This window comes from Tubulanus polymorphus, chromosome 7 (genome assembly GCF_964204645.1).
Source record: "Tubulanus polymorphus chromosome 7, tnTubPoly1.2, whole genome shotgun sequence".
Taxonomy (NCBI): Eukaryota; Metazoa; Nemertea; class Palaeonemertea; order Tubulaniformes; family Tubulanidae; genus Tubulanus; species Tubulanus polymorphus.
In genome coordinates this window covers 7877446-7899427 of record NC_134031.1, presented here as the reverse complement: position 1 = coordinate 7899427, position 21982 = coordinate 7877446, and the positions used below count along the sequence as shown (strand labels likewise).

The window sequence follows — 21982 nt, the reverse complement described above, 5'->3', positions numbered from 1 at the left end:
ATTGAGATCAGTCGAACTAAAAACGGCGACACTTCCAGGAAGGATTGAACTTTTATATATTTCAATTCCAATTCCTAAAAATAACTCGATCACTATGAAATTTTTGTGGGCTCGAGAACTCATTAAGCCAAACCATGAAACCAAAAATCAACACAATCGGTTCAACAGCCAATGTTTGTGCCTTGTTGACACATCGGTACTCTATTCATTTTCAATGAAAACTGCTTCATCAGACCGTTTGCATAGGCAAACCTACGGTTCGCCAAAAATTAATTTTAAATTTTCAGTTCAATGAGCATGCAGTGTGTGGCCTAATTTCAACAAAATTTCCTCGAGTGTTTTGACAAATCCCCATTTTGTATACAGGACAGACTATGAGCACTGCAGGAGTTTTGATGATTTTGATGAGTCATTAACAAATGCAGTGAATATTCCAATACATTTATTCCATTTTAAGCCCACCCATAAGCATGTATAGAATATTTTACAAAAAACAAAACACATACTCTAAATCATCCATCAGAGTTTCTAGTTCATCAGTGGTGTTTGTGCCTTTCAGCTGAATCCAAAGATGACTTGGGTTGGCAATATTTGATACGTAAACCTCAATGTAGGTGTCACTCTGGTCTAAAGCGGGAATAACCTGTAACTGATAATAAACTCCGGGACCAACTGAGTCTGGGGGAAGCAACAAAGAATTCTGAAAATATTAGAAATGAGAATGAAGAAAATGAACCATACCAAAATAAGTCCTTGGGATAAGTTTCTTAGAACTAGGATTCCATGTTATCCCTTGGACTGAATCCTATACAAGGCAATAACTATCATATACGCAGAAATAATATGTAAATACATGTAACAGAGTCAATATAGAGCAACAAATTTCGATATGGTTTCGGAAGTTGATCAGAATTACCCAGTCTAAGAAATCGACCCAAGTTGTCTGGCAACAAAATGAAGGCATATATAACACTTACCTCTTTACTGACTGTACTTGTTTCAGACTCTGAACTCAAAGTACTTTTCTTATCTTCCAGTAATTGGCCAAGAGGGAAGATCTTGATGATACCTTATTACAGAAATATATAACGTTTCCTTCAGTAAATAAAGGCCATGGGTCAAGTAGGATCAACTTAGTATAATTTAGTTATCGATTTGTTCATGGTTTTTGCAATATACATATAAACAGCTGATAAAGATGAAATCACTGTAGACTGTGTAGTAAGCATGTTCAACTTTGATGATATACATGGTAATGGGTTTTCCCTATGAGTCACAAGTACATGTACATGCTAGAACAGTTCTTGATAATGATGTCACTGGGAAAGCCCTTCTAGAGGGATTTCCAAGTGATGCCCTTCTGAAGGGCTTTCCCTGTGATGTTAGGAAACAAGGTCAAGCATCGATTAGTAGAATGGGAAAAAAAATTCAGTGAAGTTTTGCACATTTTCTCCCAGCACTTCCAAATGGCTTAGAGCTGATGGACGAAACTTGCCACATCAATTCCAACACCTAATTCTATCCTAATGACAAAATATGAGTTGTGTATATCCATTGGCTTCAATTTGTGCTTACAGAAATTTACTCCCAGAACTATTCTATCAGGATCAACACAGTTGATCCTAAAAACCTAGTAAATCAGTGGGAAGGCAAAATTCCCACCTAATTGAATTTTAGAATTATTTCATTACCTGCACCACTGTACTCCATCCGCAGGTGTTTATCGGCAAGGTTGACAACTAGATTATCCAAACTAACAAAGCCAAAGTCTAATGCTTTTAAATGTTGTCCAGTTAAACGCTTAAATAAATAAAAATATTGATATTCCGACCACCTCGACATACATTGTGAGGGCATCCATCTATTTTATGGCCAAATCGTCGCATCCCTTAATCCATCCTTAAGCCATCACTATAATCGTAGAAGTAAAATCATCAGAGTTTGAGAAAATACCCGATACTGGGAAGCTCAGATTCTCCTGAAAACCAATAAGTCACTGGTCCCCAATGGATACATCTAAATTCAAGGTATCAGATAGATATGCTTTAACAGAATAGAGAACCAGAAAAAGTATACCTGTTCCAGGAAAGTTTAGGCTTTCCCAAAACCAACAAGAAAATAATTTACGAATAAAGGTCACAGGAAAGCCATCTGAGTCTGATCGCCACAAGTTTTTAGCAGTAGAGTCCTGGGACTGCGAGAATCCACCTTTTCCAGAAACTGGTGCAATTTTTCCAACCATCGGTTCTGTTCTCGTCAACCCATACGCTTTTTTGGGACCAGAGACTAAGGATTTCTGGAAGATTTTGAGCTTTGCAGGAACAGATGTACTCAGACTCAGACTCCACAACTAACAAGATCTTCCTAACTTAGACAACTTCATTGTAATCAAATATGTCGTGAGGTAGTGGTGAATATCCTAGCAAAATTTATCTGCATACAATTAGATATTCTATTAACATTGTGATGATGGACCATAGGGGAATACATATACATTAATATAATTTAAACATTAAGATAATTGATCAAAGCATCATCAAAATTTCCATTGAAAATTCTTAGAAATATGCAGTCTTGATTCTCATCGAGTCAATTATCCGAAGATGTGGAAACAATACCTCAAAAAACCTCCAAAAAAGTAGATTCTGTTTACACAGTCAGACAAACAGATGAAATGAATGCAAAAGCCCTCTGTTCTATAAAAGTAGCCCCAAATCTAACCTTGAAATAAACTGGTAGATCAGACATGACAATGCCCATTGGATGCGCAGCTAATATCTTCCTGATAGTCAAATGTAAATCAATCTTCTGTGCTGAATTATCTGAAATAATAGACACAGATATGAAGGATGCTGCCGAGCAGATATATTTTGTTTTACACTAGTCCTTTTTTATTTCATTGCGAGAATACGTACTGTTTTTATCAGTAGCATATGATTGTTGACCCTGGGGCTTCGAGTACAGTATCCAATCCCCGGTGCTAGACGGACGATCAATCACCGCGATATCGCGCAGTGATGACATCATTTCTATAACACTTACGAAACCTAACCGCATCACTGGTAATTCACAACCGAACATCGCCTGCAAAATTGAAATTATGAAGAGTCAATACTGTCAATACCAAGTCTGGTATTCTATAACTATTCGAAAAGGTTCAAAGATGGCAGAAATAAATACCTCAGATCAATCTTTTCCATTCTGGTCTTATAAATTTGAATGCGAAATAAAATAAAATTGGATTCGATGTAATTTTGTTCAATAAGGCAATTGTATATGGATTTGATATTCTTTTTTGCAGAATAAAATTTCATTGAATTTGCAATTCGAGGCACATGGCTTATTTGTATATCAAGGCTTTCCATCCTATTTGAGAAAGAGCTATTTTGATGCCAGAGTCCGGTTAAAGCTACTTGTTGTTAAAAAGGATCTATAACCGCCAACATCTGAAAACTTGTGGTTAAATCAACGATCCCTGCAAAATGCATCATTTACATCATTTTGACCCTACAACAGAAACATTGATTTTGTTCGGCAGTGTTTAGAATGAGTGAGACCGTTATTATGCATAGAAGCATACTCGGTCAGCTAGAAATATGCGCAAGGCTTTTCGGTCATATCTAATTGTCGTGAACAACGGTATACAGTAAAAATATCCCAGAAAATATGTCCCCGGAAAAAATGTCCCAGTCTATCATTATTAACTTGGTGATGTAGTTAATTTTACATTATAACACAGTGGAACCTCACTCTAACGAACCACTGGGGGAAAAATAAAACGTTCGTTACACCCCCCTGGTGTGATGAAACACAAACCAACTGGTTTCATTGGAGTAGGCCTACTATTGAAGTATAAATACTGTCAGCTAATAAATCGCTAATTGACAACTGTAAACTATGAAGTGAAATATAAACTCAAACCAAATTCAGATATGCTCTCTGTTAACTTTGAGTGGTAAATACATGTGTTGAACACATGAGTCCCTCGCAGGGGATGCGATGGAACAAGGAAATGAATGTAACAACGCTATGCCGGTTAAAATGTCAGAACAATTTTAAAACTTCATAGCGTTTAGCATTTTCAATTTCTCTGATGGTAATTGTTTTGTGAAGTACGTTTTCATGTGCATATCACTGTAAACAGGCTGAAACAATGACCGACTACCGTACTACAAATTGTAGCATCCAGCAACACTACATTAATCTGTATCACTAATCTAAGATAAATAAAGCAACACTGTCTCTCGGTTTTGAAACTGACAATAAATAAACAAGTGTGATTGATCATAACTTAGCGATCGTTAGAACCGATGAAAATATGTAATAGGACTCCAAAACTATGGTCGATATAACTGAAAGTTTGTTAGAAAAGGGGTCGCTGTTTCCAATGAAATTTAACTGCAAATGAGAAGGATTTGGCCAGGGATTTTTTTTTCGTACATAACAAGCGATGGTTCCTTAGTTCCGATGTCGTTAGAACAAGGTTCCACTGCAACACCAGAGAACGAACTTGGAATTACATTTACTAACAATTACAATTTTTAACATTTGATAACAAAAAATGGCTCTACTTAGATTTTATTTGTATTATAAATTTAAAATCTTCTTAAATTTGAAGTATCATGTTTGAGTTCACATGTTCTCAATAGGCAAAACTAATTAATGTCAATATTCTAGGCCTTTAATCCTCAATGAATAAATGGTCACTCAATAAATTATTTTTTATGGTTATAGTGCAATTTACATAATTACCAAGTTTGTTCTTTGGTGTTATTTTGATGCGACGGTCACAGCAGAGCTAAAAAGTTGCATGTACGTGCATGTTTGATCGCAAATATTTTCAGGTCTATAGAATTGCTGAAACCGGCAATTGTCAGTCACCCATCGATGTGCAATAATCTCATCCCTGTGCCACAATTAACGAACTAATTACAGATAATCGGGTCCAAGAGTTTGCGAATGCAAAATTCCATAAAAATCGACTTCATTCATGATGATAAATCAAATTTACTTAAGAATCGTTAGAAAATTTTCTGCCTTGCTCAGATTATGATTTACAATCTTAGGTTGGCTGTAGTCGAACTGCTTATAACTCGCAAATTACGCCACGCATCAACATGGAAAAAAACTTTTGAAGCGGGAAAAAACTGTGAACCAGTTTGCTGAACTGAAAGATCCTGCTGCCTACACGCATGAATGAGTGGTCTTATGTTCGGTGCCCAAAATTCATTTCAATACCTCATATCATAACCAGAAATGAAAGGAACCAAGATTTTGTAACTGCATACATGTTTTTGAACCCAATTACAAGGTTAAAGTTACTTAAATGACGTAATCATGGTCACCGCACCGTTTTAGAATAAGATCCTGTACTGATGTAGTTACTTTTAAAACTAAGCTGAAAACATTTAGACAATATTTCAATTGACTGTTTCAATTTGTTTTTAAAGCCTTGTATCTTTGTTAACCGCGCTGAAATGCATACCGAGCGCAGTATATAAGAAATGAATATTATTATTATCATTAACAAGCAAATCAAAAGAGTCAAAAAGGCTTTTTCTAACCCATCAAAGATGGGTATTCTGCAAGTATAATTCATAAAGCTAATGAAATAAGAATAAAGGTGGCTATAATTAACAGTGAATTCGTAGTTTCTTAGATTTATTGTTTGATGGCAACCTCACACAATATCATACAAACTTTATATATGTTACCATTGTGATGTACTGACATGACTTGAACAAAAAATATGAGCAATCCTACTAAGTCAGGTATATGAGATCTAAAAAGGGTCTTAAAATAAGATTTCGTTTACTGCATGTTATATGGACAAATTATACATCAATGAAAAGGTAACATCAACAGCCATCACTAAGTATGTTGTCACTCTTGACATAATGTTCTATGAGCTACATTGTTGGGGAATCCCTGTTTCGTTGGTTGCTAAGGGTGACTGATGAATTTTCGGAACTTACCATTTAGCCATTATGCGTAAAAATGGTTGATGTTACCTTTTCATTGATGTATAATTTGTCCATATAACAGACGAAGTTAACAAATAAAAAATTTTGACCTTCCATATCCCTGACTAACTGACAATATGGGGGTAGACATTTTGGGAGTCAGAAATTTGGTGTCAGAGATTTTAGAAAACTAAATATTGAACTTTTGGGCACCACCTGATACACTCTAATGCTTTTAAACTCCAAAGTTTCTATATTCCGGCATAACTATATTTTTTTTTACAATTCTCATTACTTGCAATGTTTATTCTACATTTATTGAACGTTATTTGAAATATGTAGAGAGGCAAAAGCGCATGCCGCACAACACACGACGCACTTGAGTGAAATAGAGCCGAGTAGAATAGAATGTCATCCCGCCTTTCAGGGTGACATAATAACAAGGCCAAGCAACTATTACTAGAATGGGGAAAAATTCATTGATATATTTACGGGCATATTCATTACTCCAAAGTCCCAATACTCCCATTACTACGAAATGGCATTTAAAGGGAACAAACTGTATAATCTCTATCACAACATTGATGAAGATTATTTGAGGGGTTTCAGATGGGGAACTGCTTAGTTTTGAGCAAACCGTTCTGAAACAACTTGCCTGGCCACGGAATTTCCAAAATGGAGAATTACCTTAAAGTCGTCGTACCTTGTATCACTATAATAGCTCTACCCTTTTACATAAATCATCTTGGATACATTGATAAAACCATTTGATGGAAGGATCTATATCAAACGCATGCATATGCATATATATGCGTTCCAAACACTAATCAACGATCTACCAACATATACTAAGTTTTGATCGGGAAAAGGTGCTCCATGCTTACCTTGTATTCTAATGGGAATCTAGCACAGAATATCCCCCTGGGCCGTGCAGCTAAAACCTGAAATAGGTTGAATTAACATTTTTCAACAAATGACGAAAAATATCGGCGAATACGATGAACTTTGTATGTTAAGATGCCAATCTTAAATGAATAAAATTCTGGCCTGTAGGATATACCTGGCAAATTTGCTCTTTTAGTTCATCATTTATTTGTCCATGGCTGTTTTTGTTCGGGCTCAAGCATTTTCCTAGAAAAACAAAAAGTATATAAGTAAGTTCATTTCAATATGCAGTCAAATCATGAGTAAATCGTTATCAAACCCCTTACCGGTACTTTTTTCTTTCTTAAGCTTTGGAGAAGCTGCTTCACAATTTTTATCTGTTAGTCTAGATGATGCTGGAGGTGAAATCAAGAGTGGGCTGCGTTTTGAGGTCTTGCTATCAAGTTTTTTCAAAGTAGAATAAATTCGGTACACGCCGTATTGTTTTTCACACTTCTCAATTGAAACAACATCCGGGATGCTTCGCAATAAACCCATTAGTGATGCAAAACCAAACTGTGAAAAATTCAGTTGTTGCCCAAAACGCCGTCCAAATGCGGTATTGAAGCAACTACCAACAATTCCATCTGGATAAGCGCATAACAGTTCGGTGATCTCACGCTGGACAAAGTTTGGCACCGCTGGCTCCCGATTGGGCTGATTCTGAACCACAGGCAGTTCTTGCATAGTTCCTTTATTAGTTTTTGGCACAGGCTTGGCACAGTTTTGACGTGGAACATTTTGAGCACATTTTTTGAGTGAATTTTCATCTCTGATTAGATTTGATGCACCACCAAAATCACATAATTGAGAATTAGACTCTAATGGTTGGGTGACTGAATTTCGATTAGACTTTTTCAACGGTTGTGGTTCCCTGGTGTGATCTTTGAATTTTGCTGGGTTAACAGTATTTGATTTTTGAAATCGTGGTGGTAGATCTCTAGGCGAGAAACGGGGTGGTATTGGTCGTGGATAATTGTTTGAACGAACCGGTCTGCTACGGCGTTTTTTACTTGATCTCTGATTGGCTACCATTCTAGCTATGTGTTCGGTGGTCTGATCTGCCACGCCGCGTACCATTAACTCACCACGATACCAAAATAAATCAACAGCATCAGCAATCGATTCGAAATATTCCTGCGGAGTTTGAAATCCGAGTGACTTGTAAGGTAAAGGCTCCATGACGAGTTGTCCGTAATCTTTTAACATGTCTCTGATACTCAATCCATGAGGAGCTGAAAGTAACACTGCTCGCACCATCTTCTTAGTGGTGTCCACCAAATTACCAGTCTGAGCCATGGTGGCTGCTTGTTGTGCTCACAACCTGAAAAGTTACAGGGTAGTAGTGTAAAATGACATCAAAATTGATGATGTAACTAGAGGTCGAGCCATGCCAACTTGGGAAATGGCGCTGAAATGCTTCACAATCTAACAATTTCAATATTCAATGTTCCCTGGAGAACATATTATGGAAAACAATTGCATTGAATCCCGGCATATTTATAGAGCATCGTTGTATGAAAGTTATATGAAAAACCAACTAGGGGTCCAGGGACACCATGCCCACTTGGGAAGTGGTTCCAAATGCTCAACAATCTAACAATTTCAATATTCAACGCCCCCTGGTGACCTTATACAAAAACCAATGACCTTGAAACTCACCACAATCATAGAACATGTCAGCAGCTCGATTTTGTAATTGATTGTGATAACAAAATATGCCTCGTTACCAATTTAATATGGAAATACTAAGTTATTCCACTATTTAATGCCCCCTGGTGACCATATCCAAAACCTAATGACCTTGAAACTTACCACAATCATAGAAAATGTCATGAACTACAACTTCGCAATTGATCATGGTAACAAAATATGCCTAGGTACCAATATAATAAGGAAATATTAAGTTATTCTACTATTCAACGCCACTATTCAATGCCCCCTGGTGACCATATAGAATAACTAATGTCCTTAAAACTCGCAACAATCATAGATGATGTAATGAGCTATAACTTTCCTAATGATTGTGGTTACAAAATATGCATAGGTACGAATATAATATAGAAATGCTAAGATATTGCATTATTCAACGCCCCCTGGTGGCCATATACGAAATCCAACAGGGTTGCAGCGGTTCTGGAAAGTCAGGGAAAATCATGGATTTCACCTAAAGTCATTCCCTGACAGTGAAAAACATGGAATTTGACATTTTCCTTGTCAAAATCTGGAAAGTCAGGGAATATCGGAATATCAAGCTGTTCGTATAGTAAAAATTAATAAAAATATTTTGTTTGTTCTCTGATCGATATCGTCTCGGACGATCTTTTCGGATGTTTACGGACATAATCGGGGGTTTCCGACATCGTTTTGCCACGGGAGTCGCTATTGGCTAAAGCGATGCTTTTCTGTCCAATCGTAGCGCAGCTTTCAATGAACTGTGTGTTCCTGTGAATGGCGACGTGTGTCGTCGCGAGAGTGTTGAACTGGTTTAGAAATTGTATTCTTGTTATTCGAATATATTGACAATATGACGTCCTATTTCCAAGACATTTGTTTAGCTGATAATAGATTTAAAGGATGGATAGCGAAAGTTCCCGGGAATAACTCACTCGCAAAGTGTGCGGCGTGCCGTAAGAACATAAAAGTATGTAATCTCCCTTTTTATGACATGTTAAAGGAAAATCCTGGCCGTTTTTCGTCAGTGTGTTCCCTATATCATCAGAAACTCTGGACTCGAGAGTTTTTGGTTTTATCAGAGGATCGTTAGTAGAAAACAGTTATTGTATAAAATTTTGCACACCTTGTCCCTTTGTTGTCGTTTTCCATTCCAAATTTAAGGCCTAACGATCAAGGGCAATTCAAAGTTCAATTTATTCACCGAAGTTTATAGTCTTGATCATGGGCAGATATGGGTTAGTGCAAAGTTTCATACAATATCACATCTCTTTTAAGCTTGGAAATATGGCAACCGGGGCTGTTATTTCACATTCAGAAGGCGAAAATCACATAAAAAATGTCAATGAACAGTCGAAAAATTTCAATATTAAAGGATTTTTCCAACCTAAAAACACTACTGGTACACGTACATTGATTGATCCTCTTGCAACCACCAGTGGTGCTGGGCCAACTGCAACAAAGTCTCAGACTAGTCGAACTATTGATGTAACCGCCGATGCAATAAAAGCAGAAACTTTGTGGAGTTTGAAGGTAGTAACTGATCATTACTCCTTCAATTCGTGCTCTGATGTGAGCCCGCTATTTCGTAAAATGTTTCCTGACAGTGAAGTAGCAGTGGCATTTAAGTGTGGCAAGGACAAAATTCGCTATGTTAGTATGTTTGGATTGGCGCCGTACTTCAGAAGATTATTGCTGAATAATGCTAATAAAGAAACTGGATTTGTTTTATTATTTGATGAAAATTTAAACTCTAAGACCCAAAACAAACAAATGGATTTATATATCCGGTTCTGGGATTTAGACAAAGTTGCGTGTAGGTATCTTGGCAGCGTATTTATGGGGCACGGTGACGCTGATCTACTGTTAGAACATTTTATCCAAAGCTCGGCTGACCTAAATTTATCGAAATTGTTACAAGTGTCGATGGATGGCCCAAGTGTGAATTGGAAGTTTTATAGGAATTTGAAATCAAAACTTAAGGATGATAACGATAACCAATTGCTGGACATTGGTTCATGTGGGTTACACATAGTGCATGGAGCGTTCAAGACTGGTTTTGAGAAAAGTTCGGAAATGAGTGGCATAAGTAAGCTCTTAAGTAGCATGTACTATCTGTTTAAAGACAGCCCTGCACGTAGAGAGGACTATACAACTATAACAGGGAGCAATAGTTTCCCCAAAAAATTTTGCTCAACCCGTTGGGTTGCGAACCTACCAGTTGCTGAACAGGCTCCGTCTCTATGGGACAATGTGAAAATGTATGTTCAGGCTTGTATAGAAAAAAAATATCAGTTCCAACGTCTAATAGTTATGCTGTTGTTAAGGAGGCGACAAAGAACCATAAAACTGTTCCAGCATTGCAGTTCTACATCTATGTCTGCAAGATGATACATCCATTCCTGGAAAAATATCAGTCGGATGAACCAATGGTACCATACATTGCAGAGGACTTATTTCTGGTGATGAGAGGGTTGATGCTTTGTTTCATCAAGCCTGACATTGATAACTACACCAACAAAGCTAATTACTCAGGATGAAGAGAAGTATGTCTTGACAGACAGTGACAACCACTGTCTTTCAAAACAGGTAAGGTCAAATTCAGAAATCAATTACTGGTGAACTGTTAGTTTGAAAATAACCTATCACACACCATATAGAATGAACTTACATAATCGATTAATCCAGGTTTAATTTTAACTGGACAGAATTAATCCTATCCAAAGACTAATGCTGCGTTTCACATGACAAAGCAATCTCCATCTGTTATGCATAGTACTCACTGCTAGCTTGTCTAAGTCTGACTGTCATACTTCGACAGATTGAGTGATTGACATTAACTTCTATACCTGTTTCATACATTTTAGGTTCAAGTTGGAGCAGCTTGTGACCAAACTATGAAGAAACTGAACAATGAAAAAACTCTCAGTGACAGGCAGATTCTAGCATTCAAGAATGACTGTAAAGAAACGATCAAAATTACATCAAAAGTATTAGAGAAGTCTCCATTGCGGTTCAGCCTGGCTTGAAATATGGCAGCTTTAGACCCACGAAAAATGGTGAATGATAAGGAATCAAGTTGTCGACAATTCAGGTTACTGCTGAAGGTAAGATATGAATGGTTGTATATGTAATTTAGACTTCTCTATATGACTTGATTACCATAAATTACTTATTATGTTACGAGAGTAACTATTGTTATTTTCAGGCACTGGCAGAAAAGGAGAAAATAACCATGGAGGAAATTGATGAAATCAACCGCCAATATATGAATTTCATAGACATGGTAGTACTGACCCATAAGTCTGATTTCAGCGAATTCAGGTCCAGTAGCTGTGGAAGAAAAGATGACAGAGTAGACACATTCCTGTATGGCTATCTTAATAGGCATGATGACTATGAGAAACTATGGAAGACAATGAGAGTGCTACTGATGCTGTCACACAGTCAGGCCTCTGTTGAGCGAGGGTTTTCTAATAATAAACAGGTAAGATATATTGCTGACTATTCTTATCACTTGCCAGCTTAACATGCATTTTTTTCAACAGGGCCAAAAATCATGTTTTACAGCACCATGATCTACTTGTTTTTCAGGTAGAAGCTGACAACCTTGAGGAAGCAGGATTTGAAGCAAGAAGATTGATATGTGACCATGTTCACAATGTGGGTGGTATAATGAATGTACAACTTTCACAAGCTCTAATTCTTTCTGTTTCGACTGCACGACAAAAGTATAGACAGCATCTTGAAGATTAGCAAAAGAAACGACCAGATGAGCAAAAATCCTTAAAAAGAAAGACTTTAGAGGACCAAATTTCAGAAGCCAAAAACAAGAAAACACGCCTTACCAAGGATGTAACCTCACTCGTTGAGGTAGCTGACAAATTAGCAGATAAGGCAGAGGTCACAGGAAAACGGGAATTCTTAGTTGAATCAAATAGTTTGCGGCATACTTCTAAAGCGAAAAAAACTGAACTCGATGAAAATGAGAAATATCTCGATGGATTGCTTCTACAGTTAAAGGATGCTTAAATCAGTTGCTTAAATGGATCTATTTTTATTTACATATTTCTGTAAAAATACATGTGGTTTGCTTTTAAAACAACCGTCTGAGATTTGTTTTTAGAACATTAATTTTATCGATCTGTTGCACACATTCTGAGATATTTAAGCATCGTTGGTCTCTGTGAAACCTGGAAAGTCATGGAATATTGGCTCTCAGGAGAAATTGAAAATCATGGAATATGTTACTTGTTCAGGTGCATATACCCTGTCCAATGACCTTGAAACTCACCACAATCATAGAACACATTGTGAGCTACAACTTTCTAAATGATTGTGGCAACAAAATACGCTTAGGTATCAATATAATGTGGAAAAACTTTTTCCCACTTACCAGTGAGTACTGGTGACACCAAGATGGCCGCCAATTACGTCATAATTGGCTGATGAAAAATACCTCTCTCAGGTATAAAACATCCCTTTCCAAAGAATACCCATCACATATTGCAATGAGAAATGGTAAACCAGTAGGAAGCTACGGGCCAAAATTAACATTTTTGGGCACTAAAAAGGTCATAGGACGGCCATCCTGAGTCCGATCGACCTAATTTTTTATGCTGATGGGCCCTGGGGGGATTCACATATATCTGAAAGATGAAGGTACTTGATCAAAGCGTCTTCAAAATTTCCCTCAAAAAGTTAAAAAATGTGAAAAAAACGCTGATTTTGGCGAATAACAATGGCTGCAAGTCGGCCATCTTGAATCTGACAGGGCCAGTTGTTGGGCTGAAGATGTGTCTAGGGTAGATACATGTGTAACCCAAATATCAAGACATTACCTCGAAGCGTCTTCAAAACTTCCCAAAATAACTGGATTCCATCTACGGACGGACGCTAACGAACGGACGGACGAAAAGTGAACGCAATAGCCCGCTGGGACTAAAGTCCCAAGTGGGCTAAAAATCAGCACGTGATACGTGAAAATGTACATCCGATTTTGTGATAAACATCTTTAACTTCATAATAGATATCTAGATTGCATGCAGTCTTGTCAAATCCAGCAATACTGTTAACGAAAGGCGAATTTTCTCCTGGTGACAGCACAAGACATAGTATCACAATTTCCTTCAAAAGCAAAATGCGGGACCATGCCCTTAACGTGTATACAAAGTTTCATGATGTTGAAGGTTTACACAAATCAATGCGCCCCTTTCATTTAACTGAGTGTCCTCTGGTGGCAGCTAAATAAAACAGATTCTTCACCTTCAACAATACCGATCAACAATAGATGCTAATGTGATATACATCATATTTCAATACCAAAATGATGATAGCAATTTTGACGCTTCAAATGAACATTCACTTTTGACAGAATATCTACGATAGCGATTTTGATCGTCAAATGATAATGAGTTTTGACAGAATATCTGCGATAGCGATTTGGTTTTGTCAGGAAATGTGAGAGCACATTTAACGCGTCAAATACAACGTTTTTACAAGCATTTCATGTTGAGTTGACGAGCAAATTCGGTGTTTAGTTTCGACAGGTAAAATATTAAAGTTTGAAGGGTAAATTTGATGTTTCAATTTGACAGAATATTTATGCCATACATGGGCACAGTATACATGTATAGTATTTTGTTTGCTTTTAACTAGGCCGGTATAGAATCGAATTTCTAAGTTTGGTAGTTAAATTGCATTCACATTTATGTATAACCAGGCTGATCTATGTTTTCACTGTAATTCTATTTAGTTGTGCTAGTATGAAATTTAGATACAGTCAACCTCCCTCAATTCGTCGTCAGTTAATTTGTATAATTCGTCCTAATTCATAGGAAAAAGGAAAGGTCCCGATTCTCTGCCGGCGGAGATTGGCAAGCTTATCAATTACCGTAAAAACTGGCGTATAAGTCTACGCGGCGTATAAGTCTTAGAAGAATAATTACTAGTATCATTGTATTGAATAGTTTGTTTTGATAACGATGTGTGCCTTCACGCACTCCGCCATGTGCCCTACAATTTGATAAAATTGATTTAACGGTAGATATATAATTGAATTTGCCCTCCCTGTCATCTTCATATTGTTCTAGAAAAGACAAGTAGATCAATGATTTGCTATTACCCGACGACATAACTGACCTCCAGTACTTCAAAGCTGACATAGTAATCTCAATATAAAGTGGAACCTCTCCCAAATCACCAAGAATAGGTAAAATTGGAGCCTTAGAATGAAGACCCATTATGAACCTAAAAAATCTTGACTGCAGCTTTTGCACTACCCATTTGTTATATGGTAAACCCATATCCGTGAGTGACCCATTTGGTTTCTTTAGAAATGACATATAGGGCACAACTCCCCAAACTTCACTACCATACATAACTATCGGTTTGAGTAAACTGTTAAAAAGCTGTAGTTGTTGTAGAATACATAAATCCTTGAAACCAGGCATTTTAGTTAGATTGAAAAGCCCTCTTAAACCTTACTCAACAGTGAGTCTTGTAGCAGATTGAATTTGCCATTACAATGGATGTTGAAACCCAGATAGTTGCAACTTTTAACACAATCTATAATATCATCGTTAAAAATGTAGCTATTTGTGCAGTCTAATTTACCTGCTTTGTTAAATTCAACAATACACGATTTAGGAACATTTACTTCCAGCCCCCAGAATTTACAATAAAGCTCAAGCTTAGCTAAGGACTTTTTTAGGCCTTTGCTCGAGAGCGAAAATAAAATAAGATCATCGGCATACATGAGACAGGGTACGATACAATCATATAAAACAGGAACGTCACAGTCCAAGAAAAGCTGGTTTATATCATTTATAAATAAGTTAAAAAGTAAAGGGCTTAAAATATTGCCTTGGTGAACACCAATTTTAACAGGAAATTCTTGAGATAAACCTGTATCGCACTGGACTTGGGAGACAGCGCTACTATACATATCCTTTATCACATCATAAAAATGACCACTGATACCACATTTCACCAACTTAATCATAAGAGCATCGTGAATAACGCTATCAAAGGCACGCCGGAAATCAATAAATGCACAGAAAAATTTCTGTTTACGTTTCTGGGTATTTTTATCAATCAGATGCTTAAGGGTAAAAAGGTGATCAGCAGTTCTTGACTTTTTTGAAAACCTATCTGGTTCACCGAAAGGATACCATTATCTTTTACATAGGATGTCAGACGTTCGTTTAAAATGATACAAAAAAGTTTACTTAAATTACTTGTTATAGTTATACCTCTATAACAGGACACATCGTCTTTATTGCCCTTTTTAAATAGCGGAATTATAATCCCTCTCAACCATTCCTCCGGATACTTTCCAAAAGTTAATATGGCATTAAAAACTTTTAAAAGTGGCTGCATCATGATATCAATACTACATTTTAACAATTCATTCAAAATAGAATCCAAACCAGATGCTTTGTTAGGTTTCAGTTTTCTAGAAGCTCGCAAAATTTCATCCTCAGTAATTTTAAAATCCAGAATACCGAATGTTGATGGTTGCTCTTCAAGATGTTTGAGGTATTCTTTTAGGCAAGACGACGTAGATCCAGCGTTAATGTCAGGAGAACTAAGTGACTTAAAATGATTATACCACTCATCCATGCTGATACTTGAAGGACATTTGTTAGCGGGATTCTTAAGGTTGTTGACCAATTTCCAGAAAGTTTTACTGTCATTATTGGAGCCGTTTAATTTGCTAATGTCGCCTATTATTTTGTCAGTATAAGCTTTTTTCTTAGATCTAAGTAGGTTTTTATACGACTTTTTTGAACCATAATAATCTGCTAATCTACTGTGATCGATATCACTAATACTATTTGCTGCAGCTAAGTTTCTAGCTTTTTTCTTCAAAGAATGTCTGGCCGCTAAGCAAGAATTATCAAACCACTTCTGTTTATATTTTCTCCTATTACCTTTGCTACCTGGTTTCAACGATTTTAGCGTTTTATTAGCAACTGAGTTGTAAATATTTGTACAATCAGCTTGTACAATACTTGTACAATAAGCTTATTGATATCGTCGGTCGAAGATAACTCGGTATTATTCATATTCAGTATATTGGCTTGAATCTCAGCCAGGCTAAAAGTATCCAATACCTTGTTCTTACTCTCCTCGTTCCATATATAATTAATAGGTCTCTTAAAAAGAGAATGATCGGAGGTGATAGCAATATTAGGTTGACGTTCTTTAATAGAAACAAAAAGTGTCAACATACAGTGATCAGAAGAAATGGTGAATGGTTCAACCATCATACACAGAATCACACACAAATGAAATAATCCACTGTACTTACTCCATTATATTTATAACAAGTAGGCGCACCGAATAGATCACCTATAATTCTACCATTTAATATTTTCAGGTTACACGAGGTACATAATTCAATTAGGCATTTTCCAAACTCATTAATTTTAGTCTGAAGACCTCCTAATGTTACGGGGGATAGTAGACACCATGTCATTTAAGATAGGGAAGTTACCAGAGTCATCAATGAAATCCTTGAGCCCAGCAGTACGAGAGTTAAAATCACCACATAACAAAATATTACTGTTATGACTAAACGTAGCAATATCATCATAAAGGGAGCTAAATACGTCTGAATTACATAATCTGTGAATGGGCGAATTCGTAGGGGGAAAGTAGATACAACCTAGATAAATGCTTTTACTAGACAGAGTAACTGACGGTGTTATCTGCAACCATATTACAAAATCTGTGCTCTTGACAAATTTAATGTGACTTTTAAATTCATTTTTCATGAGCGCAGCCAAACCTCCCCTTTGATTGCCCCTATAAGGTGAACGTGATCTATCAGCCCTTAAAACAAAATAACCCTTTAGACTGATATCAGTAGAGTCATGGGCATGCGACTCTTGAATACAGATGACATCGTAATTCATATCAGTAATATCTGCGGCGTCTAATTTATTAACAATAGACCCATTCTCACATTTTGTGGTTATACCATTTACATTCCACGATCCTATTTTCAGAGCACTACGAAGGTTAGCAGACATTGTGTCAGAGGAAATTATAAGTAAAATAAAAGTTTTCACACAGCTTTCAAGGACAACTCACGGCTAGTTAGTTTTGACTGACAAGCTTAATACCCGAACGACAATAACGCATTGCCCTGATTAAGTTGGAGGATAGGATTGCTGAACCCTCGCTGGATGGATGAATATTGTCTCTTAATAATTTTCTCGACAAATGCCCTTTGCGTATAAAATTATCGTTACTACAGTAATACACGTATGATGGAATTCCCCTAATGTAATCATTGACATACCAGTTGAATCGATACACTCTATTATCTAATTCTTTATCTGGACTAGGGACTAACCCAGAAATAATAACCTTTATGTTATAAGACTCTGTCAGTTTAGAAGCAATATCAACCAGACTGTAAGCAGCCCTCGATATGTCTTCGTTCCCCTGGCATTGTTTGAGGTCATTTACTCCACAGTGGAGTATAATGACTTGGTGTTTTTATAAAGCAGTTAAAGAAAGTTTTAAGTTAGAAAAATATTTATTAGTGCTAAAAGATTTTAACCTCAGAAATGCTGTTGCTAAATTACGGACGTCTACTCACAGCTTAATTATTGAAAAAGGTAGACACTGCGGTATAGAAAAGGAAAATCGTTTGTGCAATATTTGTAATGTGTTGGACGATGAATGTCACTTTTTGTTCCATTGTAAAAGAGTTGCCAATCTGAGAAAGGAATTAAATATAGCTATCTTAGACGTTAATAGTTTAATCTCCACTTTCGACAACCTAAACCCTACAACCAGCATTGTTCAACTAGCCAAATTTATTAAACTCGGTCTGCCATTGTCCTAATATTTCTTCGATTAATGTTCTGTATATTTTCAATTATGATTTAACTCATCTGTAATTAGTGTTAATTATGCTTCATTTTATTATTTGTTTATCTCCTATTATGTATATACTTGATTTTACCGAATTTGTATCAGTTGCAAACAATGTTTCATTAATGTTTATGCTTAATAAAGATTGAATTGAATTGAATTGTGTCAGCCTGATTGCTGCTGTGTGTTTATCAATAGACTGTTACACACACTCAGGTATAATACACTACCATACAGTGATACAGTAGTGTGAGTCACATGCTATATATAGCATAATGTATTAAGCGCTGCTATGAGCGCACATATATGAATACATCGTTTTAAATGAAGCTGTGTCAAAATGAAAGAAGTTTTTTTCATTAAATAACTTTATTTATCATGAATAATTATTCAAACTGTTATAGTCTTTTTTGTCTGGTAGAATCAATATTTCTTGTGACCTGAAAATACTTCGTAGAAAACTGTACTCGGCGTATAAGTCGAGGTCAATAATTTACTGGTAAAATCAATGGTTAAAAACTCGACTTATACGCCGGTTTTTACGGTACTTGTCAGTCGTATTGGCATTGAGCGTGCTAGGCCACGCAATGTATTTTCCCGTCAGTTAAGTCTAAAACAATGAATGGCCAGGGCATGCAGCGTATGTTCCAATGCCAGTGAGAACGATTTTTAGCAGGCTTTTATTCCTAGTTTATACAAATTAATAGATTAATTGTTAATTCTACGAATTATACATAATTCATTGAAAATAAAAATTACGTAAAATCTGTATAATGTCTAATTTGTAGAAAAACCACGGTCCCATGAGATACAAATTAAGCGAGGTTGACTGTATTTGAAAACTAGCATTCATTAAATTTAGTTTTAGTATTTGTTCATTTATCAAATGTTTTGTAAGCATTTCATTGGTAATGACAAGTTTCCTTTACTTAAGAAAGGCGGCGCTTTGGTAAATAAGTGTTAATTTTTTGTTTGGAATCAATTTAAGATTGTTGATTATTAAGGGACTAGGTGCCATTTAGGGGGAGGTTATGCTGGTGCATGGTATAGTAGCACCCCCTTGGATGGCCTCCCTGCACTGGAAGTATAGCGTGCACGGAGGAAGACAGCATAATTTTTCTAAAGTCAAAACAATCCAGGAGATCGTATCATCTTTGTAAGTTCGTTTTGTTGCTCATATTCTGTATTAATTTGAATCAGGAGATAATGATTTATGGGTTGAGAGTGTTAAGATACCACAGAAGTCTCAGTTATGCCTGAAAAAAAACTTATTTTAGTTTATATTAGAGATTAGATATTTTGAATCTTTCAGGTCTTTTTAAGGTCACCTTGTATTTTTTAGAAATCTCCAATATTTGGAATTTAAGTTTTGGGAACCGCTGTTCTATGTATGGAACTACTTGGGGAAGGAGTGCATGAACTAAATAAACAGCGAGCTTTACGAAGTCGAGCGTATATCATGAATGGAATTCGTCTTGCTTGATGGTATCATCTGTTGGGGTTTTGAAGTTATACCAACTGTGAATCCACAGTCCACACAATTCATACATAGAATCACCCCCCCTCGGATATTGAAGGAGCGAGACATCTGATATACGCTGAAAAACAATCACACAGTAATCGAATAATATTCATGCACAACACACCACCGGATGTGTTCAACACAACGTCAGGAGACTCTAAGATTTTCTAGCCAATCAGCCCGCAACAGTGATAAATAGCCTGTGGAACAACAAGCTCTCTGATTGTTTCCAGAGAATATATAACAGTTAGTTCACTCACTATAAACACTAACTGCTCTGCATCTGATTCGCTCTGTATCAGTAATTATGGCTTTTGACAACGTTTACTGAAAACGAAGTCGACAAAATGATGAGAGACCTGGGCACAACTAACATCACTGCGACAATGCCCTCGGAACCGCTGTACCTGTCTAGACAAATCAACTCTACGAGGCCGGAACACTATTCGGCTCTGAAAATGTACGAAGACTCTAGACAAAGGGTACCAACATCACAGCTCTTTACTGAGAATCGGTTTGGTCGTCAGCGAGGTACTGAAACATTTTAAGATCCACCTGCCGATCAGATTGATGGAAGCGGATAGTTATCCAGATGTCACCAAAGACTGGATTTGTAGACTCCACCAGATGAGTCTGGATCTCATGAAAATTTCGGCCCACCACCACAAAGCGATGGCTGATCAAAACCGTCTGAAAGCGGAGGCGATTGCAGCTGAAATATTGAAACTACCAGTTGCCGCAGAGGCCCAGCAGAAAGAAGTGGAAGCTAGTGCCGTCACACCAAAATCAGCTACAGCTCAGCTGACACCAACAGAAACTGAAGACCCTTCGACGGCTCCGAAGAATTTGTACGATGCAGTAACGACTTAACCAGGATCAGATATGTTCAACTGTATCAAATTTGATGTTGTCAGGAAGTTTGGACCACCTGCCAGCCCTCATCATCAAGGGACAGTAGAGCGTACAAGAAATCAAGAAGGCGATAGGACATCTAGTGCAGTCAGACAAGCTTATGTTTGTCCTATAACTATGTCCTATTATCGTAACTGAAATATTATTATTTGTATTGGTAAAATGCATTACCTCATAGTTAAAATAATTTTCATTTAACATTTAGACTAGTTAAGCCTATGTATTTCTAAATAAATTTCTACGATGATTATTGTTGTCATAACTTTCGTGTTTGCATTTTTCTAATATTCTCTACAGATGTGTCTGTTTACACGAAAAGGTGCGTGAACTGTGTTACCGATACCAAGAATGGCAAGATGGTATACACAATTTCAACAACCAGATATTTATGTGTAGGTTATTGCACGGTGGAAATCGAGGCGCGTTAGCGCCAAGATTACCAACGTGCAATAACCTATTTATCTCACACCCTTTGAAAAGTGTTTTGACCCATGCATTTTCATTGATATCACTACACTTTACAGCCTTTACAAATCGATTGCACCGCATTTGACAATAGCACAGCGTTTGAGCGATGTCGCGATTTGGATGTGTCTCTGAGAAGGACATATCTGCAAAAATAAATACTGGTGTGCCCAGAAACACCCAGCGGACAACAAACTGGGCAAAAAAGATATGGACTGACTGGAGCAATGAAAGAAACAATGCGAAGCAGATGGGACAGCCAATAATACCAGGAATCCAGCAACTAAAATACATAACTGCTGGAAAATTTAATGAGCTGCTCTGCTATTTTGTACTAGAGATACGGAAACAGGATGGAGATAAATATCCCCCAAAAACGTTGTATTCGATTGTGGCTGGCATCCAACGTTACGTAAAATTTGAATGTGGAAGAGCCGAGTTCAATTTCATTGACAGTAGTAACAATGACTTCTTTCGATTTCGCCAAGTTCTTGACGCTGAGATGAAGAGTTTAACGGCCGCGATAACTCCTAATAAACGCCAAGCAAAACCTATCACCCAAGAACAAGAACGTGTTCTGTGGGAAAAAGGATTATTGGGGATCAGCTGTTCATTGGCCCTTAGTAGAACT

The 21982-nt window shown here is 36.9% G+C and overlaps 1 protein-coding gene across 2 annotated transcripts in view; it reads right to left on the bottom strand.

Moving 5' to 3' along the window:
* The window catches only part of LOC141908083 (tudor domain-containing protein 5-like), a 58757-nt gene that overhangs the window by 15344 nt on the left and 21431 nt on the right, over positions 1 to 21982 (bottom strand). The window contains exons 2-9 of one of the 2 annotated variants that reach the window (XM_074797904.1): positions 7175 to 8211; positions 7024 to 7094; positions 6848 to 6904; positions 2916 to 3084; positions 2722 to 2822; positions 1692 to 1800; positions 978 to 1069; positions 507 to 700 (exon numbers count right to left, since the gene is read on the bottom strand). In XM_074797904.1, the coding sequence (XP_074654005.1) occupies positions 507 to 700; positions 978 to 1069; positions 1692 to 1800; positions 2722 to 2822; positions 2916 to 3084; positions 6848 to 6904; positions 7024 to 7094; positions 7175 to 8186 (1805 nt within the window). In that variant the 5' untranslated portion in view covers positions 8187 to 8211. Of the gene's footprint in view, positions 1 to 506; positions 701 to 977; positions 1070 to 1691; positions 1801 to 2721; positions 2823 to 2915; positions 3085 to 3180; positions 3215 to 6847; positions 6905 to 7023; positions 7095 to 7174; positions 8212 to 21982 lie in introns of those variants that run through there. The other variant, XM_074797905.1, reaches the window with a different exon arrangement.